This window comes from Pseudophryne corroboree, chromosome 11 (genome assembly GCF_028390025.1).
Source record: "Pseudophryne corroboree isolate aPseCor3 chromosome 11, aPseCor3.hap2, whole genome shotgun sequence".
Lineage (NCBI taxonomy): Eukaryota > Metazoa > Chordata > Amphibia > Anura > Myobatrachidae > Pseudophryne > Pseudophryne corroboree.
In genome coordinates this window covers 15,457,819-15,472,992 of record NC_086454.1, presented here as the reverse complement: position 1 = coordinate 15,472,992, position 15,174 = coordinate 15,457,819, and the positions used below count along the sequence as shown (strand labels likewise).

At 49.9% G+C, this 15,174-nt stretch overlaps 1 protein-coding gene across 1 annotated transcript in view; it reads right to left on the bottom strand.

Moving 5' to 3' along the window:
* Window positions 1-15,174, bottom strand: part of PAMR1 (peptidase domain containing associated with muscle regeneration 1) — an 85,491-nt gene that overhangs the window by 28,931 nt on the left and 41,386 nt on the right. The window contains exons 5-6 of the mRNA XM_063944153.1: window positions 4,358-4,575; window positions 3,820-3,905 (exon numbers count right to left, since the gene is read on the bottom strand). Of these exons, the coding sequence (XP_063800223.1) occupies window positions 3,820-3,905; window positions 4,358-4,575 (304 nt within the window). The remainder of the gene's footprint in view (window positions 1-3,819; window positions 3,906-4,357; window positions 4,576-15,174) is intronic.

Genomic DNA, 15,174 nt, shown 5'->3' with positions numbered 1-15,174 from the left:
GAAGTTCCGCCTGGCTTAGAGCATTGTAGATTGCTCTTAGTTCCAGAATGTTTATGTGAAGAGACTTTTCCAGACTCGTCCATACTCCCTGGAAGTTTCTTCCTTGTGTGACTGCTCCCCAGCCTCTCAGGCTGGCGTCCGTGGTCACCAGGATCCAATCCTGAATGCCGAATCTGCGGCCTTCTAATAGGTGAGCCTTCTGCAACCACCACAGAAGTGACACCCTTGTCTTTGGTGACAGGGTTATTCGCAGGTGCATCTGCAGATGCGACCCTGACCATTTGTCCAACAGATCCCTTTGGAATATTCTTGCATGGAATCTGCCGAATGGAATTGCTTCGTAAGAAGCCACCATTTTTCCCAGGACTCTTGTGCATTGATGTACTGACACTTTTCCTGGTTTTAGGAGGTTCCTGACCAGATCGGATAACTCCTTGGCTTTTTCCTCTGGAAGGAAAACCTTTTTCTGAACCGTGTCCAGAATCATTCCTAGGAACAGCAGACGAGTTGTCGGGATTAAATGGGATTTTGGAATATTCAGAATCCACCCGTGTTGTCTTAGCACCTCTTGAGATAGTGCTAAAGCTGTCTCCAGCTGTTCTCTGGACCTTGCCCTTATTAGGAGATCGTCCAAGTATGGGATAACTAATACGCCTTTTCTTCGAAGAAGAATCATCATCTCGGCCATTACCTTGGTAAAGACCCGAGGCGCCGTGGACAATCCGAACGGCAGCGTCTGAAACTGATAGTGACAGTTTTGAACAATGAACCTGAGGTACCCCTGGTGTGCGGGGTAAATCGGAACGTGTAGATACGCATCCTTGATGTCCAAGGATACCATAAAGTCCCCTTCTTCCAGGTTCGCTATCACTGCTCTGAGTGACTCCATCTTGAACTTGAACTTTTTTATGTAGAGGTTCAAGGACTTCAGATTTAGAATAGGCCTTACCGAGCCATCCGGCTTCGGTACCACAAATAGAGTGGAATAATAATACCCCTTTCCTTGTTGTAATAGGGGTACTTTGACTATCACCTGCTGAGCGTACAGCTTGTGAATGGCTTCCAACACCCTCTCCCTTTCGGAAGAGACGGTTGGTAAGGCAGACTTCAGGAAACGATGAGGAGGATCCGTCTCTAATTCCAACCTGTACCCCTGAGATATTATCTGCAGGATCCAGGGGTCTACCTGCGAGTGAGCCCACTGCGCGCTGTAATTTTTGAGACGGCCCCCCACTGTCCCCGAGTCCGCTTGAGAGGCCCCAGCGTCATGCTGAGGTTTTTGCAGGAGCCGGGGAGGGCTTCTGTTCCTGGGAAGGAGCTGCCTGTTGGTGTCTCTTCCCTCTTCCTCTGCCTCGTGGCAGGTACGACAAGCCCTTTGCTCTCTTATTTTTGTAGGAGCGAAAAGGCTGCGGTTGAAAAGTCGGTGCCTTTCTCTGTTGGGGAGTGACTTGAGGTAAAAAAGTGGATTTCCCGGCAGTAGCCGTGGCCACCAAGTCTGATAGACCAACTCCAAATAACTCCTCCCCTTTATACGGCAAAACCTCCATGTGACGTTTTGAATCCGCATCGCCTGTCCACTGTCGTGTCCATAAGGCTCTTCTGGCTGAAATGGACATAGCACTCACCCGAGATGCCAGTGTGCAAATATCCCTCTGTGCATCACGCATATAGATAAATGCATCCTTTATTTGTTCTAACGACAGTAAAACATTGTCCCTATCTAGGGTATCAATATTTTCAATCAGGGATTCTGACCAAACTACTCCAGCACTGCACATCCAGGCAGTTGCTATAGCTGGTCGTAGTATAACACCTGCATGTGTGTATATATTCTTTTGAATAACTTCCATCTTTCTATCTGATGGATCCTTAAGTGCGGCCGTCTCAGGAGAGGGTAACGCCACTTGTTTGGATAAGCGTGTGAGCGCCTTGTCCACCTTAGGGGGTGTTTCCCAGCGCGCCCTAACCTCTGGCGGGAAAGGGTATAATGCCAATAACTTTTTTGAAATTATCAACTTTTTATCAGGAGCAACCCACGCTTCATCACACACGTCATTTAATTCTTCTGATTCAGGAAAAACTGTTTGTAGTTTTTTCACACCATACATAATACCCTGTTTTACGGTATCTGTAGTATCAGCTAAATGTAACGTCTCCTTCATTGCCAAAATCATATAACGTGTGGCCCTACTGGAAAATACGTTTGAATTTCTACCGTCGTCACTGGAATCAGTGCCCGTGTCTGGGTCTGTGTCGACCGACTGAGGCAAAGGGCGTTTTACAGCCCCTGACGGTGTTTGAGGCGCCTGGACAGGCATTAATTGATTGTCCGGCCGCCTCATGTCCTCAACTGACTGTTTAAGGGAAGATAAACCATCACGTAATTCCACAAATAAAGGCATCCATTCTGGTGTCGACCCCCTGGGGGGTGACATCTGCATATTTGGCAATTGCTCCGCCTCCACACCAATATCGTCCTCATACATGTCGACACCACGTACCGACACACACCGCAAACTCACAGGGAATGCTCTAATGAAGACAGGACCCACTAGCCCTTTTGGGGAGACAGAGGGAGAGTCTGCCAGCACACACCACAAAGCGCTATATATACAAGGGATATCCTTATATTAAGTGCTCCCTTATAGCTGCTTTAATATATATATATATAGCCATTAATGTGCCCCCCCTCTCTGTTTTACCCTGTTTCTGTAGTGCAGTGCAGGGGAGAGACCTGGGAGCCGTTCTGACCAGCGGAGCTGTGACAGAAAATGGCGCCGTGTGCTGAGGAGATAGGCCCCGCCCCTTTTTCGGCGGGTTCTTCTCCCGCTATTTTTCCAGTCAGGCAGGGGTTAAATATCTCCATATAGCCCCTATGGGCTATATGTGAGGTATTTTTAGCCTTGTATAAGGTTTATATTTGCCTCTCAGAGCGCCCCCCCCCAGCGCTCTGCACCCTCAGTGACTGCCCAGTGAAGTGTGCTGAGAGGAAAATGGCGCACAGCTGCAGTGCTGTGCGCTACCTTATGAAGACTGAGGAGTCTTCAGCCGCCGGTTTCCGGACCTCTTCACGCTTCAGCATCTGCAAGGGGGTCGGCGGCGCGGCTCCGGGACCGGACTCCACGGCTGGGCCTGTGTTCGATCCCTCTGGAGCTAATGGTGTCCAGTAGCCAAGCAGCAAATCCACTCTGCATGCAGGTGAGTTTACTACTTTCCCCCTAAGTCCCACGTTGCAGTGATCCTGTTGCCAGCAGGACTCACTGTAAAGAAAAAAAACCTAAACTAAACTTTCTCTAAGCAGCTCTTTAGGAGAGCCACCTAGATTGCACCCTTCTCGTTCGGGCACAAAATCTAACTGGAGTCTGGAGGAGGGTCATAGGGGGAGGAGCCAGTGCACACCACCTGACCTAGTAAAGCTTTACTTTTTTGTGCCCTGTCTCCTGCGGAGCCGCTATTCCCCATGGTCCTTTCAGGAACCCCAGCATCCACTTAGGACGATAGAGAAACATTCTGTTGTAGGATGTATCACTGCTACGATCAAGAACATTCATTTACCTATTCAGAAATGACGTGGGATTGACTCTTATAGACGTATGGCAATGTGTATTGAGCAACCGCAGGAATTTCTGAGTGCACAACTTATTTTACGGCATGTTGAAATATTTTTGCTCCTTCTGTAGGAGGAAATGTCATTCAACTAAAGAGGAATCAGGTGACCATTTTTTTTTTATTGATTAAAAAAAGGACCACGCAGCAGTTAGCCTGTTTTCTATTGGTTATTCTGAATGTTACAGTATAAAAGGACACTGTTGTACCAACCACAACCTTCCAATGTATAGCTACTATAACATAACGGACGTGAATGATATCTATTCTATGTACAGCGCTGAGTAATAGGATTGGGGCTGTAATAAAAAGCTATAACAATATCAGCTGTTAGAGGAAAGTATATATAACACACCTTTTACACTGACAACCTGGGTCCAGCCTTGGTCACTGAATACTGGCTTCAAGCCGTGTCACGGTGGCTTGAAACCCCGTTTACACTGCAGGCCGGACGCGAGTTATTGCTGGAGCATCTATCTGCCGGCACTTGGAGATGACATCTCCAAGTGCTGGCTCTCCATATGCTTGTAACAGGACCCGAGTCACCCGTTTACACTCCCCCATCATTTTCCGGGAACCCTTTTACAATGAGCCGCGATTCAGGTCAACCCAGCAATAACCGGTGATTGCGGCGGTGTAAAAGGGGTATAAAGTTCTGGTCTTGCGAGCTTGCGATTCATCACACAAGTTGGCTACGTGCGCTCACGGAAGGCGACGGGTAAATCTTATAAGAACAAGATAAGAGAGTTACCTGTAACTTCTTCGAAGGTGGCGTAGAAGCCATCAAAGTTCTTGGAGCCATCTGACTGGAAGAGCAGATGCAGCGCGTTCCCGGAGCTGCGGATGGACAGAGGGCGCTCGTTCCCGCAGAAGCGCTTGATGATTTTCGCATCCACGTTGTCACCATCCCGGACCTCTAAGTAATCATACTGACACATGTAGTCGAATTCTAAGCTTAGCATAGCAAACCTGGACAGGATAACAGGGTCATGGCGGTCAGTGCGGACAATCATTCTCTGCATTATAAGTTCATGTGTCTACAGAACGACTACACAGAGCAGATGTGATACAGCAGGGTCTCCTAGCTTCAGAAGACCACCCTCCCTGGTAACTGCCACCACAAGTCTACACCTTAATGGCAGAATGGCGTAACTGCGTCAGCTAGCCAGTTAGAGCTTCCCTCGCCAATAGTTCATAGGTCATGGAGGCAATATAACTCTTCTAAACAGGGCATAGATCCATGGGGAGCAATAACAACATCACTTATTAAATTGGAATTTAATATACACAAATAATGCTTGCAGAATAAAAGAGTCATTAATAAGATTGCAAAACAGGAAAAAACAAATGCAAAATAAAAAGGGAATATATGAAAACAGAACAATTCACCTTACGGGGGATATGTACTAAGGTGGTCATTCCGAGATGATCGCTAGCTGCATTCGTTCACTGTGCAGCGATGAGGCAAAAAAACTGCACTTCTGCGCATGCATATGCGGCGCAATGCGCACGCGTGACGTACTATTACAACGAACGATGTAGTTTCACACAGGGTCTAGCGAAGCTTTTCAGTCGCACTACTGGCCGTAGAGTGATTGACATGAAGTGGGCATTTCTGGGTGTCAACTGACCGTTTTCAAGGAGTGTTCGAAAAAACGCAGGCGTGCCAGGAAAAATTCAGGTGTGGCTGGGCGAACGCAGGGCGTGTTTGTGACGTCAAAACAGGAACTGAACAGTCTGAAGTGATCACAAGCGCTGAGTAGGTCTGGAGCTACTCTGAAACTGCACGAAAAAAACTTTGTAGCCGCTCTGCGATCCTTTCGTTCGCACCTCTGCTAAGCTAAAATACACTCCCAGTGGGCGGCGGCATAGCGTTTGCACGGCTGCTAAATACTGCTAGCGAGCGATCAACTCGGAATGACCACCTAAGCCTTGGAGAGTGATAAAGAACCAGCCAATCATCTTTTAGCGGTCATTTTTCAGATGCTGTCTATCATTTCTCTATTGCCTTTTAGGAAACTATAGACATCATCTGATTGGTTGCTATAGGCAATATCACCAATTCTCTATTTTAGAAGCTTTAGTAAATTTGCCCCTAAGCGTATCACACACTTGTTGCATTATGTATCTCCCATATGGCAGCTGCGGTGAGACAGAGGGGTTAAGAAACCAGTGCGAAGCTTATTTATGAATGACAGAGCAATGTCGCAGCGCGCGGGGAAAAGAGCCTCTGCTGAGTTACGGAACGGAGAGAACTGAATTTTAATAAAGGTAATATTATTATTTTAATAAAAGAGAGATTCGGTGTCAGTGTGGAATGGACCTGGGGACCCGGCTCTGTCTAATCTGTCATTTCCTATCTCTCCGTCTCGCCACGAGCCGCCGGCGCGTTATTAATCTTATCCCTATATGCCACATATTAAGAAATGGTTCAGCGGGGAACAGGGACACTGAATAATTTACACTCGTCACCATGAACCCTGTGCAGAGATATCTAATTAATAGCAGCAAGACGCTGGCGAGAGGTAAGTACAGTAATGAGGCCTTGTAGTTTTAATGAAGCCTGACCCCTATCCTGTCACACATTAACCCTTCCCTTGCTGCGGGGCCCAGAATGATCAAGGAAGGGGCCCCTGAGTGTTCACAAGCCGATTACCATGCTCAGCCAGCTCTGCCTGTGAAGTGATGGGTCGGCATGGAGACGGGCGACATGTCTGGGGTGACAAGTAAAGCAATGGATGTTTCTGTTATGTGTGTTTGGATTCCATGCAATGAACTCTACGTGTAATTACAAGTCAGGGAGTGGGGTAAGAGTGCAGATTTGAGGTCGGTGAAGTGGAGCGCATAGGGGCAGGAGGGGTAACGCTGGAGCAATGCATCCTGTATGTAGTCACCAGAAGGCTGAAACACTGCTTAATGACTAAATGTATTCTGTTTATTATTAGAAGACAGTTTCTACTGCAGCATATCGGAGCGATAATGTCTATCTCTGCATACATGCACACTGAGCCGCAGCTTTCCCATACATACACACTGAGCCGCAGCTTTCCCATACATACACACTGAGCCGCAGCGCCGACTTTCCCATACATGCACACTGAGCCACAGCGCCGACTATCCCATACATACACACTGAGCCGCAGCGTCGGCTATCCCATACATACACACTGAGCCGCAGCGTCGGCTATCCCATACATACACACTGAGCCGCAGCATCGGCTATCCCATACATGCACACTGAGCCGCAGCACCTGCTATCCCATACATACACACTGAGCCGCAGCGCCAGCTATCCCATACAGAGACACTGAGCCGCAGTGCAGGCTATCCCATACATGCACACTGAGCCGCAGCGTCGGCTATCCCATACATGCACACTGAGCCGCAGTGTCGGCTATCCCATACATGCACACTGAGCTGCAGTGTCGGCTATCCCATACATGCACACTGAGCCGCAGCGTCGGCTATCCCATACATGCACACTGAGCCGCAGCGTCGGCTATCCCATACATAAACACTGAGCCGCAGCGTCGGCTATCCCATACATGCACACTGAGCTGCAGTGTCGGCTATCCCATACATGCACACTGAGCCGCAGCGTCGGCTATCCCATACATGCACACTGAGCCGCAGCGTCGGCTATCCCATACATGCACACTGAGCCGCAGCGTCGGCTATCCCATACATGCACACTGAGCTGCAGTGTCGGCTATCCCATACATGCACACTGAGCCGCAGCGTCGGCTATCCCATACATACACACTGAGCCGCAGCGTCGGCTATCCCATACATACACACTGAGCCGCAGCATCGGATATCCCATACATACACACTGAGCCGCAGCGTCGGCTATCCCATACATGCACACTGAGCCGCAGCACCTGCTATCCCATACATACACACTGAGCCGCAGCGTCAGCTATCCCATACAGAGACACTGAGCCGCAGTGCAGGCTATCCCATACATGCACACTGATCCGCAGCGTCGGCTATCCCATACATGCACACTGAGCCGCAGCGTCGGCTATCCCATACATACACACTGAGCCGCAGCACCGACTATCCCATACATGCACACTGAGCCGCAGCGTCGGCTATCCCATACATACACACTGAGCCGCAGCGTCGGCTATCCCATACATACACACTGAGCCGCAGCGTCGGCTATCCCATACATACACACTGAGCCGCAGCGTCGGCTATCCCATACATACACACTGAGCCGCAGGGCCGGCTATCCCATACATGCACACTGAGCAGCAGCACCTGCTATCCCATACATACACACTGAGCCGCAGCGCCAGCTATCCCATACAGAGACACTGAGCCGCAGTGCAGGCTATCCCATACATGCACACTGAGCCGCAGCGTCGGCTATCCCATACATACACACTGAGCCGCAGCACCGGCTATCCCATACATGCACACTGAGCCGCAGCACTGGCTATCCCATACATGCACACTGAGCCGCAGCGCCGGCTATCCCATACATACACACTGAGCCGCAGCGTCGGCTATCCCATACATACACACTGAGCCGCAGGGCCGGCTATCCCATACATACACACTGAGCTGCAGCGTCGGCTATCCCATACATGCACACTGAGCCGCAGCGTCGGCTATCCCATACATGCACACTGAGCCGCAGTGCCGGCTATCCCATACATGCACACTGAGCCGCAGTGCCGGCTATCCCATACATACACACTGAACTGCAGCTCTGGCTATCCCATACATACACACTGAGCCGCAGGGCCGGCTATCCCATACATACACACTGAGCCGCAGGGCCGGCTATCCCATACATACACACTGAGCCGCAGGGCCGGCTATCCCATACATACACACTGAGCCGCAGGGCCGGCTATCCCATACAAAACACACTGAGCCGCAGGGCCGGCTATCCCATACATACACACTGAGCCGCAGGGCCGGCTATCCCATACATACACACTGAGCCGCAGCATCGGCTATCCCATACATACACACTGAGCTGCAGCATCGGCTATCCCATACATACACACTGAGCTGCTGCTTTCCCATACATACACACTGAGCCGCAGTGCCGGCTATCCCATACATACACACTGAGCCGCAGGGCCGGCTATCCCATACATACACACTGAGCCGCAGGGCCGGCTATCCCATACATCACTGAGCCGCAGGGCCGGCTATCCCATACATACACACTGAGCCGCAGGGCCGGCTATCCCATACATACACACTGAGCCGCAGGGCCGGCTATCCCATACATCACTGAGCCGCAGGGCCGGCTATCCCATACATGCACACTGAGCCGCAGGGCCGGCTATCCCATACATCACTGAGCCGCAGGGCCGGCTATCCCATACATGCACACTGAGCTGCAGCGCTGGACTTGGACAGTTTAAAAAACAAAAAAATAATACAATACTATAATTATTTTGCTATAACTATCAATACAAAAATACTTATTGAATTTGTTGACCACCTCCCCTGGTATCAGCGTCCTGAGATGGTGGTAATAAGAGGATTGAGACAGCACAGGTATCGCTCCAATCCTCATACTACGCTTCCCATGCCTTGTCTATGGAAGCAATCTCTGGAGGCAGCCAGCAAGGGCCGGGTTGCCCGGCTGTGGCCATTACGGATTGGGGGGCTTTTATATAGGCAGAAGCCTTATTATCTATGGATTCACAGCTCTTCTCTATATGATAAATAGACCCCTAACTAGTACTCTATATGTACAAAGGCAGAACAGTATTTAGTCACATACAGCCAGCATAGTATTTGCTACCACAGTACGGCCTAGATGAAAGGAGTGTGGCCTTTTTCTTTTTCTCTCCCAGATTGTTATACAGGGGTGTTGGGTTATAATGCCACATAAACAACTTCATTTACCACACAAACTACTCAAATGGGGTCAGAAAATGTAATTATCTATTACTAACGACCACCTGAGACGGCGGCCATTTTGTGGGCTGAACAGGAAGTAATGTCATCACTTAGGCACACACTACTCAGCCGACACTCATTAGAGGCATGAAGCGTAATGAAGTCTCAGATTAGCATTTGTCCTTGGTTATGAGAGTGTATTATTATAGCAGCCCTGAGTAATGGGGTAACAGAGCGTCGGGCTAGGTGGGGTGTTCCCCATATAAATGTAATTCCCAGTTTGCTGAATCTATTACACATAAGCTGTGATTTGTAATCACTGTAATCACCGAGTCAGGGCTGGGTAATGACACCTGCGCCTGCCGGGAACTACTTTATGGCTGACGTGTGATGTAACGTTATAATTAGTACGCAGACAATATCTCACATTACCTAATGTCTCTGTACAGACATACAGACGTCGGCATCCCGTAATCCCGACAGGGGTGAGGGAAGTATGCTATGCCCTCTCCCCTACCCCCTAACCCTCCCTTCCGCAGCCTAACCCTAATCCTCCACCCTGTGGAGCCTAACCCTAACTCCCCCCAGGCAGAGCCAAATTAAAATCCTCGTGGGCCTGGAGCTGACATTTATAAAGGGCCTATTGTGCGCCGCTGCAGGGGATGTGACCAGCATGGTGGCGGTGTGACTACTGATATGGGGGTGTGGTCTTTGCAGTGTGGTGTGGCTAGCACCATGGGGGACACATCTATTTTTTGTTGGTGCAGAAAAAAAAAATGATATAATGCTATCCTATCACTAAACTCATCAGTGAGCATCTACCTCTATTGTTTTTTCTACCATGCATTTTTACCTTCTCTTAACATGCCGCTATCATTCACTGAGCTGCTGTTTTAACTGCTCAGTGCAGCCTGTGTTGTGGCGTTTGGGTGCGGTGGTGGCGAGCGGCACCTTTGTGATGTTACACACCGTGAGATTATGCGTCACAGTGACGGAGGAGGCGCCAAGTCACAGTGAGTATGCAGCGCAGGTAGTGCTGGGAATTGGAAAAGCCTTCCACTGCGCTGCCATCGTAGACGGCGGCGGCATTTGATACACCAACGGGGAGAGATAGTGGGAGTCGAAGAGGCAGTGGGTGACAGGAAGAGGCAGAGGGTGACGGGGAGAGCCAGAGGGTGACAGGAAGAAGCAGAGGGTGACGGGGAGAGTCAGAGGGTGACAGGAAGAGTCAGAGGGTGACAGGAAGAGTCAGAGGGTGACGGGAAGAGTCAGAGGGTGACGGGGAGAGAGTCAGAGGGTAACGGGAAGAGGCAGTGGGTGACAGGAAGAGGCAGAGGGTGACAGGAAGAGGCAGTGGGTGACAGGAAGAGGCAGAGGGTGACAGGAAGAAGCAGAGGGTGACAGGAAGAGGCAGTGGGTGACAGGAAGAGGCAGTGGGTGACAGGAAGAGGCAGTGGGTGACAGGAAGAGGCAGTGGGTGACAGGAAGAGGCAGTGGGTGACAGGAAGAAGCAGAGGGTGACAGGAAGAAGCAGAGGATGACAGGAAGAGGCAGAGGGTGACAGGAAGAGGCAGAGGGTGACGGAGAGAGTCAGAGGGTGACAGGAAGAGGCAGTGGGTGACAGGAAGAGGCAGAGGGTGACAGGAAGAGGCAGTGGGTGATATATGGGGTCACTGGGCTGTAAGGGAAGGGGACAGTGAGATGGCGGTAAGGGGGGCACTACGCCAGAGTAGGGTGTACAGAAGGCTGAATGAGGTGGGACACTGTGACTGGGGGGGGGTTCTTGCAGAGGACAGTTAGATAGGGTCAGTGGGCTGATTGGGGGAGAGAAGTGGGGAGACACTAGGCTGGCAGATTGTATTCACTGGGATGCAGGAGTCAGTGTAATGGTGGGATAGCAATCCACGCACGCTGCAGCAGCCCCCCTCCCAGAACCAGAATACCTTGGGACCTCCTTCCTCACATCCTCCTGCGGCCCCAGCTAAAATAGCTGCCTCATTATATGTGGACGCTAAGTACCTGAGTCTCAGGTCCCGAACACCTCAGCTGCAGCCTGGCTGATAGGTACCGCCAGGCCATGCCCCCTTATCGTCCTGTGAGGCCACGCCTCCTATGTAGTGCGCACCACCCTGCCCTCCTGGTGACTAACAGGTGCTTAAACACGGCAGCGCTAGGAGGCGGGGCTTAAATACAGGGGAGGGGCTTAATCCTGTATTTTGCAACAGTGCTCTATAAATTAATAAATATAACAAATCATCTAAACGACAAGGGGGACACGTGCATTGGTGCCTCCCCTCCCCTACTGAGTCTACCACTGGGTGCGCTGATGCCAGAGGGGACGGGTCCTGGGATGATGCAGGTTGCAGTAGAAGGAACATTTTTTCCTATCTAGAGCAGCATGGAGTTCTGAGGAAGATGTGGGCCTATTTTGGAGAGTGGGCCTGGAGCTGCAGCTCCATCAGTTAATTGTTAATCCGGCCCTGCCCCCAGGTGGTGCCTAAACCTAACCTTCCACCCGGCCCTAACCGTAACCCACCAACTATACTTCCGGTCGGGATTCCGGTGTAGGTCTCCTGACTCTGCCGGGATTCCGACATCAGCTTTCTGACGGGTGTTGGGATTCTGGAGTTGGTATTCTGACTGCCAGGGTCCCGACAGCCGGTATCTTTCACACATCCCGTAATGGAGATTATAATACCTGTAAGGGGGCTATAATGCCCTGTAAGAAAGCTATAATGCCCTGTAGGAAGCTATAATGCTGTGTAAGGAAGCAACAATGCCCTGGAAGGAAGCAACAATGCCCTGGAAGGAAGCAACAATGCCCTGGAAGGAAGCAACAATGCCCTGGAAGGAAGCAACAATGCCCTGGAAGGAAGCTATAATGCACTGTAATGAGGTTATAATGCCCTGTAATGAGGTTATAATGCCCTGTAATGAGATTATAATGCCCTGTAATGAGATTATAATGCCCTGGAAGGAAGCAACAATGCCCTGGAAGGAAGCTATAATGCCCTTTAATGAGGTTATAATGCCCTGTAAGGAAGCTATAATGCCCTGTAATGAGGTTATAATGCCCTGTAATGAGGTTATAATGCCCTGTAATGAGATTATAATGCCCTGTAAGGAAGCTATAATGCCCGATAATAAGGTTATAATGCCCTGTAAGGAAGCTATAATGCCCTGTAATAAGATTATAATGCCCTGTAATGAAGCTATAGTTATAATTTGGACCCTTCACTGTTTCACAGGATTTAAGAAAGTAATTTAAAATACAGGAATTGACTGTTCCTGCAAACTCCAGCGAGAGGGCGATGGTAAAACAGCACAATGCAGCCACCCTGCCCCATGTTTGCCCGTCTAGTTCATCAGAATATGAGGTGTAAAGAAGATACGTGTGGATGAGAGAACTTGCAGGGAGCCAGGTGTACGGGTCACTATGTGGACATAGGCCCTCATTCCGAGTTGTTCGCTCGCTGCTAATTTTAGCGGAATTGCTAACAGGCTAAAATCCGGCAGTTCTGCGCATGCGTATGCACAGCAGGGCGCACGCGCTAAGCAATTTTACACAAAACTATGCTATTTTACTCAAGGGCGAACAAAGCTTTTCAATCGCTCTGCTGATCGTAGTGTGATTGACAGGAAGTGGGTGTTTCTGGGCGGAAACTGGCCGTTTTCAGGGAGTGTACTAAAAAACACAGGCGTGCCAGGATAAAACGCAGGAGTGGCTGGAGAAACGGAGGAATGGCTGGCCGAACGCAGGGCGTGTTTGTGACATCAAACCAGGAACTAAACGGACTGAGGTGATCGCAGTCTAGGAGTAGGTCTGGAGCTACTCAGAAACTGCAAGGACATACTTATAGCAGAATTGCTAATCTTTCGTTAGCAATTCTGCTAAGCTAAGATACACTCCCAGAGGGCGGCGGCCTAGCGTGTGCACTGCTGCTAAAAGTAGCTAGCGAGCGAACAACTCGGAATGAGGGCCATAGGGCGTTATTCAGAGAGGGATGCAGATCTTTCTTCCGCAGCTAGATCTGCATCCATCCACTCGCATGCTGGGGGCCGGGCAGCATGTGTGTTGCGTCAGTCTGCGATGCTTTCGCAATTTAACTGCAAATGCATCAATTAGATGACAAGCCCCGGGTGCGCTGGCAGGGGGTCCAGCACCATTTTTTCTCTTGGGGTGGCTGCATATGACGTCACACAGCCACCCCAAAAATGGTCCGGACACACCTCCGTTGTCCGGACCACTCCTGCCAAACACTGCAGCACCTCTTCCCCCCCAACGCCCACAGCTATCAATCACTAAGCAATTGTATCCTTCCGGGATGCGGCCGCATGGTGAAGGGTCTGCGCACTATGGTCAGATATTTTGTACTACACCCCATGAGATATAGGCGATATGTTCAGTCGGGAACCTCTTTTTCTGGGGCCACATAAGAAAGGCGCACTAACACTACATGGCCCCGGAACAATGAGGCAACTGGCACTCGGGGTTCTGGCTCTAGATAACACATATATACACACGCTGCAGGCTGACAGACTGCTCTAGATAACACATATATACACACGCTGCAGGCTGAGAGAGACTGCTCTAGATAACACATATGTACACACGCTGCGGGCTGACAGAGACTGCTCTAGATAACACATATATACACACGCTGCAGGCTGACAGAGACTGCTCTAGATAACACATATGTACACACGCTGCGGGCTGACAGAGACTGCTCTAGATAACACATATATACACACGCTGCAGGCTGACAGAGACTGCTCTAGATAACACATATGTACACACGCTGCGGGCTGACAGAGACTGCTCTAGATAACACATATATACACACGCTGCAGGCTGACAGAGACTGCTCTAGATAACACATATATACACACGCTGCAGGCTGACAGAGACTGCTCTAGATAACACATATATACACACGCTGCAGGCTGACAGAGACTGCTCTAGATAACACATATATACACACGCTGCAGGCTGACAGAGACTGCTCTAGATAACACATATATACACACGCTGCAGGCTGACAGAGACTGCTCTAGATAACACATGTACACACGCTGCGGGCTGACAGAGACTGCTCTAGATAACACATATATACACACGCTGCAGGCTGACAGAGACTGCTCTAGATAACACATATATACACACGCTGCAGGCTGACAGAGACTGCTCTAGATAACACATATATACACACGCTGCAGGCTGACAGAGACTGCTCTAGATAACACATATATACACATGCTGCAGGCTGACAGAGACTGCTCTAGATAACACATATATACACACGCTGCAGGCTGACAGAGACTGCTCTAGATAACACCTATATACACACACGCTGCAGGCTGACAGAGACTGCTCTAGATAACACCTATATACACACACGCTGCAGGCTGACAGAGACTGCTCTAGATAACATATATACACACGCTGCAGGCTGACAGAGACTGCTCTAGATAACACATATATACACACGCTGCAGGCTGACAGAGACTGCTCTAGATAACACATATATACACACGCTGCAGGCTGACAGAGACTGCTCTAGATAACACCTATATACACACACGCTGCAGGCTGACAGAGACTGCTCTAGATAACACATATATACACACGCTGCAGGCTGACAGAGACTGCTCTAGATAACACATATATACACACGCTGCAGGCTGACAGAGACT